The sequence below is a fragment of the Pelecanus crispus genome, chromosome 6 (assembly GCF_030463565.1).
Source record: "Pelecanus crispus isolate bPelCri1 chromosome 6, bPelCri1.pri, whole genome shotgun sequence".
NCBI lineage: Eukaryota > Metazoa > Chordata > Aves > Pelecaniformes > Pelecanidae > Pelecanus > Pelecanus crispus.
The window spans coordinates 40,195,233-40,212,495 of NC_134648.1; the positions used below are offsets into that span (position 1 = coordinate 40,195,233).

Consider the following 17,263-nt stretch of genomic DNA (forward strand, 5'->3'; position numbering starts at 1 on the left):
GAGTGGGAAATGGTATAGATGCTGTTGGGTGGTTGTATATTGTAATGTTGGAATGCATGTCGTGTTTGTGCTAAATTGCAGTTTTCATCTTTGTGCTATTATGTTACATTTAGTTGACTTCTTTTAACCTCTCATGTACAATTGATTCACATAAAGTAGATTATTGCCTTGACTTTCGTGCCTTTCTTGGAAGAATGAATAAAATGAGGTCCAATCAAAGAACATCAGCCCCTCTTAGAGCATAGCTTTAGTGTTTACAGTGCTTATAAAACTCCCCTTGAGCCCTTTTAGAGGCAGCAGAGCTGAGTTTCCTCTCATAGGTAATGACCTTTTTGTAATTTAGCCTTTCCTGAGAATTTCCGAATACAATGCTTTAAGTTAACTGGATCCTTTTTCTCTCCAGTGAAGTCAAATATCGATGTAAATGCTGAGTTCTCGTTGCAGACTTCTGATGCATACTATAGTTTTCTGCCTTTTTTTCCTCACTTTTTTTTTTTTTCCTTAATATCAGGAGAAAACTTTTGAAGTTGCAATAAGATATGTTTTATTTTCCAAAGGAAATAAAAAAATACAATAAAATTACATTTTAAAAAGAAGTCTACATTCAAATTTGATTAGTAATTCTTAATATATCCCATTTTGTTTGACAGCTTGATGAGATCTAATTGTTAAAAAGCAGAGAATGCAAAGGGTCAAATTTCAGGTGACCTTTCAGGTGACCTTATGAGTGCTTCACTGTATAATGTTAATATTCTTTTTCATGGACATTTTGCATGAAAATTCTATAGATGACACACTAATTTGTGAGCTAAAAGATTATTCGGCAGTTTCTAATCCATATTTAAGGATTGCCAAAGGTTTCATATTTTGTCAACTTTTTATCTTGCTTTATTTGGCTTTATCATCATTTTTGTGAATTTAGTATTTAAGAAGCCTGCAGTAAAATGCATAGTTTAGACACTATATGAAATATGAGACCTTTGAACAGAAAATTAATTGATAGAATCTGGAGTTACCGCATGCAGTGGTGTTTGGTTAAGGTTTATGGATAAATTCTGTCATAATTCATATTGGTTTTAGATGAAGACAAGTAGTATTAGCCAAGCTAGTGATCCCAAAGTCAGCATGCTCTGCAGATTAGGCTGCCTTGGAAAATCAGATGGAAGAGAGTAGGGGTTCTGATTGCTCTAAAATTAAAAAAATATATATATGTATGCTCTAATTACATGACTTGTTGAAAATATAATGAACACAGAATTTTGGAAGACTGGTCAGTACACACTCTGCCTGTGTATTTTGCTTTAAAAGGCACACTGGGTAGTTTTCCTAGGCCTAAAAAAGCATTTGGGAAGAAGAGAAGGTACAGTGAATTATTTTCCTTCCTTGTCAATAAATTACTTTGATGTGTAAATCTTGGGAAATGCTCTTTTCTGTATCTCAAAACTCTGAGCATCCCAAAGCACGGTGAGTTTGATGGAAGGGATAGTCTTTGTGAGATGAATAGAAAGAGATTTCTTTTTTTACAGGGATTGCATTCATTGAGGGTTCCACAAACTTTTAAAACTTTCTTGTTAGTCTTTTGCTCTGTTTCAACTCTTTAGTGACAGTGTTAATTTGTACTTTTGTTCCCTTTTTCACTTCATTTATACTATTTTTGGAAAATGTAGTTGTCCTGTATATAGTTGTAGAATAGCATTTCTTCATCATAGTATTCTCTCTGTCTCTTGAGTCTCATCGTTTTTCATATCTGTTGTCCTTATTTACTACTAAGCCTGCATTTTTATTCCATATGATATGTCAACAGGAGCACATTGTATTCTGCCAGTTTCTGCATTGTAAATAGTGGAAAAACCTAATGCTGTTCTTCCATGAACTGTTCTAAGCTTACCTACCCATTCAGCTATATAGTATTTTTTGTAAATGAAACCCAAAATTTGAATGATAAAATGTGCTGGTTTCATACTGCTTGGCGTGCTGTTTACTTGCTTACTTTATAATGTTTGTCTCAAGCAGGGAGAATCTTCTTCTACGTTTATGGTCAATAGCTGTTCTTGTGAGGTAAGCTGCAATGATGGCGATATTTTCCCTTCATCTGAAGAGGATGAACCACAGAAGAACGTTCTAGTCATCTGGAAGTCTTTGAAACATAATTCTTTGGATTTCAGTGAGTCTTGCACAGCTTTCATTAGAAAAATAATATTGAATATTTCACGCTTTGGTGGACTACGCTGTTAATTACTATAAGAACACTCCTGAAAAGAGTGTTTGTGACCTTTAATAACCAGTCTGGAAAAAAGAGATCCTACTACAATGCGTTTTTCTGATAGGAATCAATAAATCTGTAGTAATGAAGCATTTCAAGTTATTTTACAGAAGGAGCGTAACCCATTTTTTTTACTTTCTTTCAGAAAACACACATTAATGTGTTGTGTTTGCCTGAATGAAATTACTATAATATAATCATTCGAGTGAGGGGATTGAGTTTTATTTGAAAGGTCTAACCACACCTGTACCCATACTCTACTGTTTTGAAATTGTAGGTAGAAAAGCAGACCCCAAAAAGGAAGTACGAAACACAACTGTTCAACTTGCTTACATAATGTATGAGTCTGTCCCCACCCAAGCAACATCAAACCTGCATGATCAAGTTTAGCAGCCTAGCAAGTTACTGTCTCTTACGTGAGCTGCAGTAACTAATCATATGCCTGATATTAGCACTGCCTCAAACATGAGGTGATTAATGCAAGATAAACCTGAGCTCATAGATTGGTTCCTCATTGAAGTACCACAGCATCACTGTTACCCTACACTCAAAGATTAGTAAACTTTTCCTGAAAACTAAATTTCGTAGTATAACAGCATTTGATATTGAATGGTATTTAGGCTCTTGAATATGGATAAGTGCCTGGTGGGATGTTGAAAAATGTCTAAACACGTTATGCATTTGCTAAGATGATCAGAACCAGTTTAAACACCTAACTTCCATTAAAATTTGGCATATAAGTTTGAAAATCTGTTCCTGTGTCATTTAGATACTTTTGAAAATTTTAGCTTTTCAGTGTCACATCTTGTGCCAAGTCTGTATCAGAACAGGTAGAGATATTGTAAAAGGTCATCAAAAATGGAAAGGAAGAGAGAAAGTACTGAAATACTTTCAGGCATACTTTTTAAGGGCAGTGTCAGAGAAGGATTTGTCAAGTTGCATTTGGAAGCTTTGTTACCAGGACACTTAAAGTTTTTGGTTTGTATCTGTTTGTCTGTAAATATTTTTTAAGATGTTTTTACAGTTTGTGATTTTTTTGTTCTGCAGAAGTTCTTCTTACTTAAATAAATTAAATTATATTCTAGGTTAATCTGAGATTTTTCATTATTATAATCATAGTGCTGTTCTTCATTTTCCATAGCTAAGACTCTTGGAAGTTCAGGAAAATCCTTGAGTGGTTACCAGTGGTTTTCAGGTATCACTGCCCACTTCCTTCCATCAAAAGGCAAAAATGCTCAAGAGGCAGCAAGGGAAGCATTTTCTTCTCTCCGAGGTGCTTTATTCAATTAATGCATTATCTCATGTTAACTATACTGTTTTTAATGTGGTATTAAGTAAGAATCTGTATTGTCATATGGTTTTATAACTTTAAATGTTGTGGTTGTCAGTTTGCCATCTCATTTTGCATTTGATTGGAACCATTGATATCAAGACTGCCAGATTTAATACTGAACACATCATAATTTGACTGGCTTTTGAAGACCTAGAAAGCCAGAGTAGTGTTCATATCACTGTTAACAACACTATTTCCACAGTACTTACTCACTTTATAACTTGCTTTATAGCTTTCTTGCAATATATACTGTGTGTGAGTGTGCGTGTGTGCTATGGATGCTGTCTACTTGCTAAAGCACTTTTGTAGCTACCATAATTTTAAATTAAGTTTTCTAGAAAGCTGTTGCACAATTTGGCATCTAGGATTAGGTCAGTAGCAGTAAATCTTATTTATATTCTTAATGTAAAGGAGAAACTGCTATCTTGGGAATCATGAAATCCAGGTTGCTTACTATCCCCCTCTTACAAGATACTGACATATAATATAAAATGTTCACATTTCTGTTTTGTTTTTTTTTTCAGTCTAAATTTTAGACAAAGTATGTTTATACAGGCTTTTTTTCATTTATAAAAATTGAAATAATTTTTAGTATCTAAAAGGGTAGGCTCATTCTTGTTCATGAATTTGTGTGAGGTATTGTCCTATAAAAAAAACCTTATTTTTTGCATGTGCAGCTGAGTATTCATGATTGAATATATGATGATAAAGAAGCCCTAGAATTTTTTTCAGAAGCAAAGAAGTTATACTTTGTAGAAGGTCATTAAGCCAGCTTTTGATTGCTTGGAAATGAGCGAGGTGGATGTGATCAAACTATTAGTAAAAGACAATAGTATTTGGTGTAAATCTTCTGGGCATAATCTGTAAATTGAAGCAAAAGGGTTGTGTAATGTTTTATTTTGTTCTCATTACATTTGAATGGAAATCTGCCAGTACAAACATTATATATTTTTGCCTTATCATCTGTCAAAAAAGATTGTGTCTCTGACTAGTACAGTAGCCTATTGCTTTCAACAAATTACTTGCATTAGCTGTATTATAGAAAAAAAAATGGTAATTTTGTGATCCTTGGTAGAAAATGTCAGTTCTCACATTTCCTTTCATTTTTCTCTTTTTGGAAGTGGGTGTGGAAGACTGAATGAGTTATGGTTCTGTCATGGCAAAAGAAACAATTTGTTTCTGAGAACTTAACTGATCTGCAAATATGTGCAAGGCTTTTTCTGAACTCATACTTACAATCTATACAGTTCAGTCTTCAGTGCTGTGAGAACAGAATAAGCACAGTCCTTTTAACCTCTTTGCTGGGTTAACCGCTTTAATCACCTCTAAAGAGGATAAGTGCTGCCAAAAGGATTCAGAAATGGAAATTTATTACTAGACATTATGAAACACACTTGTTCTGTAAAGTGGATGGAATTCTCCCATGCAGCCAAGAACAGGAGGGAATTCAGTACATTACGTTTATTTTCTTAAACTCTTGTTAAACTTTTCCTTAGATATGATTGGAAGATGACAAAGATTGCAGTACTTTATATATAAAGCAGCTCTGGTGCAGCTGTACCATGGCAAAGCTCCCTAGGCTTGAAGAGAACTATATAGATTTAGATACTGTCTTTTGTGGCTCTTGGCCTAAGGAACATGAATAACCCATTTAAAAACATTAAGCTGTACTTCAGCCAGTGTTATCTTTTGGGTCAGTTCTTTTTAGGCAGTTCTGCCTAAGTAAGGATGAGTCTTACCTGATCATATTTTATAAATTACTGGGAACAGTGAATGGCTTGAAATTCAACAGAAGGGCTGTAGGGTTTCCCTGTACATCCTGGAGATGTGCTGTATGTGACCTCTCCTTGGGAAACAGAACCTGTTGTCAAGAACCCAAGTGGTGGGTTGGTAACCGGTTCATCATTTATGCCTTTCTACTAGATAGAGTGCTTTGGGAGGTCAGTTTTATTCTGCTTACAAGCTAGGGAGAAATTATTTCCCATCATTCTTCTAATTCATGCAGGGGAAAAGGGGAGTGTACTTTTACTTAAAGATTTTTTTTAAATAACGCTAGAAGTTAGGAATTTATCCAAATCTCTTTGCCTTCAGCTTGCTCTAATACTGTTACGTGTCCGCAAATTAAACTTAGTTTGTTGGCTTATGCATTTTAAATATAGACTGGGGGGGTGGGTGGGGTGTGTTCAGTTTGGTTGCCCCCCCCAGGTACTCAATATAATACTGCAGAACTTTTAACTGCGGGCCAAAACTCTTTCTTCTTGACTAAAATGCTGGCTGGAAATTTGAAAAACGTCCTTGTTTCCTCCTTGACTGGTGACATAGCATTGACCTAGTCATTGCTATCAGGCAACATTCAAATACATTTATTTTTCTGGACAGAATTATCATTGTGTGCTAATTTCTCAGCTGATCTTTCTGGATAGGTATCTTGACTTCATAAGAGTTCCATGTCAATTGCTGTATAATCTCTTGTATCACTTAGTGCACACTTCCTTTTTTGTCACTGAGAATTCCCCTCTTCAGATTGCCAACACTAATGGCAGTATGACTAAGTAAAGCTGAGACATTTAGAGCAAAATTCAGTATTGGTGTGACCAAACTAACCTTTATGGAAGTGTGCCAACTCCTGAACTGTCTTTAAAAGCACAAAAAGTATTTGTTTCTCACTCAGGCAACAGCCAACAGAGATTGTCTTCATACTCTTGTACTTCTCCACTGGAAAACAAATATGTAACTATATACAGGTATACACTGTAACACTGAAGGACAAGATCCTCAAAGTTACACTGAGAAGAGCTTTATGTAGCTCATTTAAGTTAGATCACATGGGACTCTGTTGTATATGTTCTATATTCAGAGAAGATTTTGTCTTCATTTAGTTTCTGTTGCTCATGAGTTACAAAAGGTCCACACTGCAGAGCTGATTCGCATATCTTGTTATGGTATTGACTATGTAAGAGTAATACATTCTCCTTAAGTGCTATGACTCGAATCTTCTATGCATACACATTCAGATGATCTAGACTTCCCAGTATCTTTTCTTCAGCTGTCTGCTTGAACTTTCCTCTGCTCTCATCTTTCCTTCATTTCTCCTGTGGCCATTTCTGTTTCCTGTTGTCTGTCTTGCCATTTATAACTCTTTGTTTATGCGGAGATTATTATTGCAGTGAGGGTTTTTAAAAACAGCTTAGACAAGCATCCCTCTGGAATAGCATATAAATATTTGATCTTTTCTTTGAAGAGGGTGATGCACTAAAGGACCTGTTATTGTCCCTTCCAGTTCTGTAGTTCTGTGATTCAAAGTCCTTTATAGATTACTAGCTGTCATAGACTGAAAATAAAAAAATACGAGATAATAAAACTTATGGATACAAGGAATTTGGACTGTAACATATCTACATGCATTAATGCATGATATGTTTTCTTGGGGCAAGAATTCACCGCTGCTCAGGGTGGATAAAATTTATTTGTATTATGTTTCTGTATATTTGGAAAACTAACATGAGAAAGAATTTCATGAAAAAAAATAGGTATTATGTGGGGAAAGGTGGTATGTTGCAAAGCCCTCAGTCATGTTTAGACAACTGTTAGGTTATTACCATTTGGTTTTGCTGAATAAAACCAGGATGCTTATGCTGTCTTTCTATGCACATTTAAAATATTCTGTCTTTAACAGCTATATTATTTTTATCCTGCAGCTAATATGACTTCAGAGGGATTGAAACTGAAGGATATTATTTTGGTTCATCTGTATATGAAGAGCATGAAAGATTTCAATGTTATAAATTCAGTTTATGTGACAGAATTTGATTTGTGTCCACCAGTAAGGTACGTATAGACTACTGCTATACTATATTTATGATACACTGTAATATACTGAATTATTGTTACCATATTTATGAAGCTTTTGTCCACATGTTTGTGCCTCACAGACTTAGGAGTAGACTTTTGCTGCCTTTTGGAATAATCATATCAGGCCTGCTCAACTCAAAAATGCTAGGGTTGGAAATTCTTGCCTTAATATATACCATAAGGTTTATAAATGTCCCCCCTATATGGACTTACAGAAGAATAATACATTTTTTGTAAGTCTCAGTTCTTCTCTGTGACTTGATTGAAGTGACAACTCTTTTGTATTGGTGGGATTTTATTTGCTTTTCTTGTTTGTTTGCCTCCCTTGAACTGCTGGCAATGCTCCTCTGAATGCAGCCAGGATATCATCAGCCCTCTTTGTCACAAGGGCACATTGCTGGCTCATGTTCAACTTGGTGTCCATCAGGAACCTCCAGGTCCTTCTCTGCAAAGCTGCTTTTGAGCCAATTGACCCCCAGAATATACTGGACCATGGGTTTGTTCCTCCCCAGGTGCAGGACTTTCACCTTCTCCTTGCTGAACTTCATGAAGTTCCTGTGTGCCTGTTTCTCCAGCCTGTCAAGGTCCATCTGGATGGCAACACAAATTTGTGGTGTATCAGCCATTCCTCCCAGTTTTGTATCGTCTGCAAACTTGCCAAGGGTACACTCTGCCCCATCATCCTGATTATTAGTGAAGATGTTGAATAGGACTGCACCCAGTATAGACTCCTGGGGTACACCATTAGTTACTGGCCACCTGCGAGACTTTGTGCCACTGATCTCCACCCTCTGGACCTGGCTGTTCAGCCAGTTTTCAATCCACCTCACTGTCTATTCATCCAGCCCTTACATCAACAGCTTCTCTGTGAGGTTGTTATGGGAGACATTGTCAAAAGCCTTACTGAAGCCTTACTATCAGTGATTAAGTCTTCCTAAAAGTGATGAGGTTTGGAACCTTCTAGGTCCTTGTGACAAACCTTATTCACCTTGTTCCATTTATTGTGTTAAATACAAAAGCAAAATTGTTAGCTGAGGAGGTGCCCGAGATGCACAGCATGAGATACTGGGAGTTATTTCAAGACAGTACCAATATATACTTACTCTGTTCCTTTTCTTCCTCTGCTTATATGCACTTGGCTGTGGTTGAAGATGAATACTGGACTAGATGGATCTTTGGCTTGCTCCATGTGGTTGTTCTTAATGTCTTGTGTTTCTGTCAGATAATGATTGTTAGTGGGTAGCTTACCTGCACTTATGTATTCAATAAGAATGCAAGTATGAAAAGAAATTTCAGACTTCTTAGTACACTGATACTGACACTTTCATTCATAGATCCCCAAATCATAGCTTTTTAATATCTGTTGTACAGAATCTTCAACGTTGCATCCAAGTCCACCTCTGATATAATGAAAAAGCTTGATGGTCTATGTATGCAGTATGTGATTCCTGCGTTATTTGGGTGTGTTGGGTATTTTTCCGTTGGAAGTTGGATAACAAACACCTAGCCCATGAAATTTTTGTTCTGTTTTTTGAAAAGTTGTGTGTTAAAACGAATTTTAAAATTATAAATTCTTTATTGCCTTTGTCAAAAGGGCTTATTTCTTATTACAGTAATTCATATTCTTAAGCATCTGAGATAATATGCTCAGTATGCAGAACTGCTATAGCTTGAAAAATGCAACTTGGATCATAGGTTAATACAGGTTGGAAGGGACCTCTGGAGGTCATCTAGTCCAATCCCCTGCTCAATGCAGGGCCAACTATGAGGACAGACCTCATGTCTTGTTCATATTTTTAAAATCAACTGTTTAGCAATTTTCTAATGTAAAATACTATATTTTATACTGCTGTTACAGAATATGAAGTGTAATATAGGCGTGTGAATTTTAAGTATGGCATGACAAATCGTTAAAAGACATGTTTAAGATAATGTATATCATCATAGATTCACATTCTCCTACACTGCCTGGGTGTTAGAAGAGACTAAAAGAGAGTAGGAAGAGGCTGCTTCAAGATGCTGATTGTAGGCCAGGATTACAAAATCACAGAGGGATGGAGTGTTGGTTGTGTGTGCCTTCAGAGGAGGGATCTAGTCCCAGCTGTAAACTACACAAAAGGAATCTCCACTCTTGTGTATCTTAAGTTCACTTTATGACACTTAACTTCTCCCGATTTAGCTTCATTTCTCATGCTGCTGCATGTTTTAAGCCTCCACATTTGCATAGCCAGCCACATAGTCTTCCATCACTGAAATAACAGGTAGGAAGATTAGGAAGTTGCAGGAAAATGGCTTTTTATGATTATTTTTATGGAACAAACAGATTTATGTTGCATTTTGTCCAGAAGAAAAATTATACAGCAGTTTGCATGGCTGCATCATTGCATTATACACAGAGACCTGGTTGTGGGAGTTCTCACAAGCAATATGCTGGAAGCACTGACTCAGGGGTGTGGATCTGCACTAAATTTGCAAAATTGTCTTGAAAATTTACCAGCCCAAGCAGAAAATCCATTCATCCATGCTTATGATGATGGTAATGAGGAAAAAATACTGTATTTGCATGTTGGAGGAGGGGAGAAATACAGTTTTCTTGGAAGAAATAAGCAGGATGGGAAGAATTTTGTCAGGTTATGTTATATGATATGTGAAGAGAACAAGTAATTTTTTGTTGGATTCCTGCTGGGAGCTAAATGACTTTTTTATGCATGGACTGCAAATAGAATTATTTTTCAGGCTTTGAAACGCTGATTCCCCCCACCCGCCTCTGCTTTTTCACTGGCCGCGTGTAATAGACTGTCTGTGCCTTTGTCCATCCAGGCACTCAGTCTTCCTTGGAGTAAACAAAAGTGAACTTTTTAAATGAATGCTTAAGTAGGTTTTCAGTTCTGTCATAAGTGTGTGTCTGTCATGCAACAGAAAAACATGCTCAGTATTGCACGATAACATGTGAGAAGGGTATAAAGGGACAATAAGCTGCTGCTTTTTAGAAACCTGAACCTCTAGTCCAACCACTGGAAGGCAATTCAGTGGAAAATGTGTGGAGGTAAGAATATGACAATGATACGCTCAGTCTGAAGGCTGCTTAGCATAACTTATCTTGCATTTCCAGAGTTGTGTGGTCAAGGTTTTTTTTAATTAAAACGCTCATGTATTCTTAAAAAAGTAATACACATCATAAAAATAACCAAATGGAAATGAGCCGTTGGCTATTGGTGCTAGTTTCGCCTTGGTAATGGAAGTTACCTTGCTGGAAGTCTGAAGTTGATCATTGTTTGGAGAGGACATAACAGTGTAAATGCTAGCAGGTTATTGCGATACCATAGCTTTTGTTTTATGTTCCTGACAAAATTTCAAAATATAGTATCCAAACAAAAACCCCATGGCAAATAAGTGCTGAAAGTTGGTGCAAGCAAACTTTCTATTAGAAAAAAATAATTGTCTTGTGTTTTCAGAGTATGTGTGGAAACCCTGTTACCTGATGGAGTACTGTTTTGCATTGACTGCCTTGCACATAACTATGACATTGCAACGGATGATGTGTTATGTGATGAAAAACTGGTCATGCATGTACAGAGCATTTCCCACTGGGCACCTGCTAGCATAGGACCTTACAGTCAGTCCATCAAGGTAGGGAATCTTTGATACTTCACGTGAACTGTATGTCGGTTTACTGAAATGAGTACAGTTATAAAGTCTCTTTCTCTCCCATCTGAATGTGCAGAAGAAAACGTGTAAAAAAAAGAGAAAATTAAAAATGAGCATTTTGAATTTATGTTTTTAAAACTTATGGACAAAACAAACAGTTAACCTGCATCAGTCTTTCATTTTGTGATCATAAGACAGGTTAAATTACTCTTTGCAGAGAATCTCAAGAACAGCCTACTTTTGTTGTATATTACAATTAGACCGAATAATTGTGTCACACATACACTTTTATAATCTCCCTAGAATATAAACACAGTTTAGGAACATCCGAAGATATTTGAAATTTGTTTGTCTAAAGCGAGCAAGTTCAAACTTTTTTATAGGTAAGTCAATCCTAAAATGCTTATTTAGTGAAAACCCTTTTGAGGCTCTTGGTATTGCTTAACCATTTAAAAGTATGGCAAGGTTGAAGAACTGTTTTTTCCAAATTAATAACAAACCAAATAGAATATGACATACTATTTAAAGTATGATAAGGAGGCAGTAAAGTATCATGGAAAAGTGGACCAAAAATTTGAATAAAAAGCTTTTTCCTAATACAGTACCTCTTGTCCGGCTAGTACCGTTCTTTCAATTGATGAAGTGTCTCACATTTTCTGTTGCAAAAGATAGAATCATAGAATCGTTTAGGTTGCAAAAGACCTTTAAGATCATCCAGTGCAACCATTAACCTACACTACCAAGTCCACACTAGACCAATCAAGGGTAGACTAGACTAAACCATGTCCCGAAGTGCCACATCTACCCATTTTTTGAACGTTTCCAGGGATAAATGTATGTATCCCTTTCTTAACAATACTCCTCTTGTGTAATACGTTGTCCAGTCCAAATTATTGTGTTGTGCAAGCTGATTTAAGGAACATGTCATGGCATCTGTTTAAATTTCCTGGAACTTATTTGAGTCTGCCAACCCACCTAGTGTAATGTCCATGGAATTGTACTTTATTTTGTCTTTGTATCCTTTTATGGAAAATTTCAGGAATAATATGTTGCTTCAGAAGCTCATGTGGAATTTGTTTCATTTGCAGGAGGAAATGATGGTAGATAACTACCAACAGTTAGTTGGTACCAACAGTTTTAATTTTCTTTTGCCAGATTTTGCCTTACTACTACCACCAATATGTTTCATCTGAGTATCAATATTTAACGTTAACCTGTTTTTATCTTGCTAAGAATCTTTGACTTGGTAATGTATTTCTATTTTGCAGAGCTTGATCCAGTAAACATCAGAAGAATATTCTTTTTTTTTATTTCAGTAAAAGTGTTTTATATTTAAATTTTTTTTCTTTCTAAAATAGTATATAAAAGATACAACCTATAAAACCTTTTGATAAGAATACATCATAGGGGAATGTGTAAGTGCATAAACAAAGTATTTGCATTTAAAAATTTATGAATGGAAGATATGCATCTTGTATCTTCTGAAACATGAATTTTCCAAACTTAAAATCTTCTTTAGGTGGCTTTTCAGGACTTCCTTGGACTATGTATCAGCAGGTATTAAGCTCTTAAGGTCACCAGTGGAAGTAAAGCACTTCAGTATGTTTTAGGTATAGAAATGTATTTTCCAGAATAAATAAGGAAGGAGCAAAGGTGTATTTTTAATCTTTATAGTCAACAAAAACTATTTGAAATTATAGTAATTTTATGATGATGAAATGTTGATAGTTTGTATGCTTGAGGAACAGAAGCTTAATGATCTTAAAGCTCAGTGAGGAGTGGTTGCACCTTAGAGGCAGGTAGGCTTTGGGATGGAGGTGTGTTTTGGTATTATAATGGTATTATAATGAGCAAAGTTTACCAAAGGGCAGCATTTTCTGAAAACCGTGACAGGTTGTTGGCCCAGGGTCTCATATTATACCCTTTCCTATTGTCCTTCATTCATCCATCGTTTGCCCAAGTTCTCGCAGTGTTCCATTATACTGCACTCTGTTCCTTTGGTAAGTACATCTACAATAAATTGTTTGCCATGTTCTGGCACAGTCAGGACTATACAGGGACTAAAAGCAGCAGCCATAAGGCGACAAACGCTTCGTCTTTTCATGTCCGTAGATAGACCAAGTCTCTGGGCTTGATGGAGTGTACTGGGGAATCCAAGGGCACAGGAGCTGCCCCAGCTGGGCGGAATGCTTCACGGCAGTCCCATCCAGGGTGCCACACAGGGCCTGGCCGTGGTGTCTCCACACCTCTCCACCCTCCAGGCAGTTCCTCTTAGAGCCAACACACCAAGTTCCCCTGGTGTTGCCGACGTCTAAGGTTGCAGGCCCAGGGAAATTCCATGAAATGGATTCCTTGCATGCCAGCTGCACTCCACCCTGGAGGCTTCTTCAGTGCTGTGCCTTTCCTAAAATTGTGAATCTAAGTTTAATCTCTAAATCCCCTCCAGCAATTACTCCACACCCTTATGCTGAGTATCTGTAGATTTTGTTTGTAATTTGCTTGATAACAACTGGACAATTAAATTGTTGTCTTTTCAGTCCAGTATGAAGTTTTGTGGACATTGGGGAATCATCATGTATTTTAGCACAGTGTTTTTGCTCAGTTCAGAATAGGCCAAGGACTGTAATATTCAGGGTATTGCAAGTTGGGATTGATGTGCACTGGCATGTAAGAGTATGAGCTGGCCCTGGAAAGGTGTAGGTAGTTCATGCAAACTATGGAATTCATACTTTGGGCTCAACAAATCACTCAGCAGAGCATCACTTTAATTCTGTAGGGACCTTGCAGGATCCTGCCAACAGTACTATAAGGGCAAAAAGTAAAAATTTGAAATCAGAATAATAGAATCATAGAATCGTTTAGGTTGGAAAAGACTTTTAAGATCATCCAGTCCAACCATTAACCTAACACTACCAAGTCCACCCCTAAACCAATTAAGGGTAGAGTAGTAATTTCATGTTTCCTGGCTTGGTGGCTGGATTATTTTTAATGAAAGTAAAAACTAGGAAACATTAAGGCTGGAAAGGACCTCTAAGATCATCATTCCAACCATCAACCCAACACCACCATGCCCACTAAACCATGTCCCAAAGTGCCACATCTACCCGTTTTTTGAACACTTCCAGGGGTGGTGACTCCACCATCTCTCTGGGCAGCCTGTTCCAATGCTTGACTACCCTTTCCGTGAAGAAATTTTTCCTAATATCCAATCTAAACCTCCCCTGATGCAGCTTGAGCCCATTTCCTCTCATGCTATCACTAACTACTTGGGAGAGGAGACCAACACCCACCTCACTACAACCTCCTTTCAGGTAGTTGTAAAGAGCAATAAGGTCTCCCCTCAGCCTCCTCTTCTCCAGGCTAAACAACCCCAGTTCCTTCAGGTGCTCCTCATAAGACTTGCTCTCTAGACCCTTCACCAGCTTTGTTGCCCTTCTCTGGACATGCTCCAGCACCTCAATGTCCTTCTTGTATTGAGGGGCCCAAAACTGGACACAGTGTTCCAGGTGCAGCCTCACCAGTGCCAAGTACAGGGGGACAATCACCTCCCTGCTCCTGCTGGCCACACTATTCCTGATACAAGCCAGGATGCTGTTGGCCTTCTTGGCCACCTGGGCACACTGCTGGCTCATGTTCAGCCAGCTGTCAACCAATACCCCCAGGTCCTTTTCTGCCAGGCAGCTTTTCAGCCACTCTTTCCCAAGCCTTTAGGGTTGCATGGGGTTGTTGTGACTGAAGTGCAGGACCCGTCACCGTGAGCATGTCCTGACCTCAGTCTGATAGACACCAAACAACAGTGGCAGAATGAAATTAGGATTTTCAAAGTATTTATAGCAAAATCAAACGTTCTTCCTTGTTTGGGATTAACATTCTTTAAAAAAACTTCAGTTTTTCTACTTGTAAGAAGTAGACATAAACTGTTGTAAGATACAGTATGGCTGACTTTCTTATAATCAGGAAAAACCTGAGATCATATGTTTTTCTTGGTCCACCTGTTTTATTGGTGCAGAAACCTCTGCCAATCTTAATGTCTATGTTAACAACTGGAATGTAAGCTACATCAGAGTAACTGTAAAGGCTATACTGCTGATCTCAGTAATGTATAACAAGCGTTCTGATTAGGTCCTTCTAATAGTAGTACCACAGACTATCTAGGCTGTTCAGTCTGGGAATATGTGTTGATACATGGTTTGCCTTCCTCCAGATCTTTGTTCTGCAGTGGGCACCAGCCCAATTTGTGCTCATCATTGGTGGTAGCTCAGTATTTTTACTAAAGGTACTTCATGGTTTTATTTTGCACTGTTAATCGGATTATTATTTTATTTTTATATTTTAATTCTGTTTTACCAGCGGATTAGAGAATTTGTCAAGACTAAGCAGTAATTGGTAGCTTGTATAGAAACAGCTTGCTTACCATCTTCACAAAAGCTAACAGCACAGTTGTACATCAGGGAGTTAAACATGAAGATGCACTGCAAAGCAGTGTTTGGGGTGAGAAATTTATACTGAGAGCTTATTCATGATTATTTATCTTGTGAGAACATTCTTTGAGCATTTATGAACTGTGAGCATAGTTCATGAAAAAAATAATTAAAAAAAAAAAAGCCCAGTGCAGCTGAAACACTAACCACAAATACTTATCTAAGAATGCATGGAAAGTTGACACTGTTTGTACCAGATGTTCTTCTAGTATGTTAATGTAATTTAAAAGTCTATTTGCACTTACAGTTTGTTTGCTTTGGCAAAGTTTCTTAGTGTTTTTCTATCTGGAAATGAACAAATAAACTGCCACAGTAGAATTTATTGTACTCTCATGTTCTACAATAATTTTTGATGGTGACATGATGTATTTTATACACATACCGACAAGTATCCATCTATGACTTGATTATGTCTGTTGCACCTTTTAGCCTTTCCTTGTGACCTCAGTTCTTTCCCTCTGACAGCTGCCAAATTCCAGTTTCGGCCATCCCTCAGGCATCTTTTTCTCAGTTTTCTCCTCTGCGCTGTCTGAACCCAGTAGCCCAAACATAAAAACCAAGAGTGTTCCTACTCTTGGATTCTAATGTCCAGATACCTACAATTTGATCAAAGTTGGGTTCTTTTTTATTTACTCACCTTACAACAGATTATTTTTTCCTTTCATTTTTCTGATCATCAAGGCGTGATAAATTAGCAGGTAAGTACTGTGGGAATAAAGAGTCTTGCATCTGGTTTAAGGCAGTGATACTTGCAGTGGTTCTAATGTTTCCTTGCTAAGATGACTTAGTTCCTTCTCTTGCAGTGAAACTGAAAATGGTCTGATACAGCTTAGTGCACAATTTGTAGCAGATGTCTTCAAAAGGAGAAGGTGGTGTTGGAAATAGCCTTGTCTGTTATGTACACCAGTTAGCTGGCTACTTAAACTACCTGACTGGTTGCAGTTTTCCAAACCACGCTTAGCTGTTGTTAAACAAAATGTGTATTTTAAGGAATCCATGCATTTAGGAATGCATGGATTATCCTTGTAAGAAGATTATCCTTGAAGAAGGATGAAGATAGAAAGATGTCAGAAAATTCCTATTAGTGAATCAGGGATTGAAAAAATCATGGTATGGTTCTTAAAGATATAATTAACACTTTAAAATACTGCTTTTTCACATACATATAGCTGATAAATTGTTTGTTTGCTTCCTTCCCATCTTTTCCTTCTGTGATTCAACAACAGTATATTACATTATACCATATGGGGGTAGAATACCTGGAGTTTCCAGTGGGTGGGAAAAAAGTGGTAGTCAGCAGTTCAAAGTCTAAATAGTGTTTCTCTGGGATTGATACTTGGGATGATACTGTTAACATCTTAATCAACAACTTGGACAATGGAATTGAATACATGCCTAGTAGGATTGTGGATGACAGTAATTTGGATAGTGGTTGATGCATTGGAGGGCAGGGATGCCATTCAGAGATACCTAGACAAGCAACTGGTAACAAGAGCCTCATGACATTGAACAGAAATGAAGGGAAAGTCCTGCAGCTAGGACAGAATAGTCCCATGCAGCAGTGTAGGATGGGGACTGGCTGTCTAGGTAGTAGATCTGCAAAAAAGTAACTAGAGGTCCTGATTGTCAGCAATCTAAATATAACTGGAAGTTCACCATTGTAGCAATGAAGGCTAACTAAATACA

General features: G+C 37.2%; 1 protein-coding gene across 4 annotated transcripts in view; it reads left to right on the forward strand.

Annotated features, from left to right (window-relative positions):
* Window positions 1–17,263, forward strand: part of DPH6 (diphthamine biosynthesis 6) — a 214,225-nt gene that overhangs the window by 83,306 nt on the left and 113,656 nt on the right. For 2 of the 4 annotated variants that reach the window (XM_075712890.1, XM_075712891.1), the window contains exons 9-12: window positions 2,018–2,164; window positions 3,405–3,536; window positions 7,295–7,424; window positions 10,904–11,078. In XM_075712890.1, the coding sequence (XP_075569005.1) occupies window positions 2,018–2,164; window positions 3,405–3,536; window positions 7,295–7,424; window positions 10,904–11,078 (584 nt within the window). Of the gene's footprint in view, window positions 1–2,010; window positions 2,174–3,404; window positions 3,537–7,294; window positions 7,425–10,903; window positions 11,079–17,263 lie in introns of all 4 variants that reach the window. The other 2 variants (XM_075712888.1, XM_075712889.1) reach the window with 2 other exon arrangements.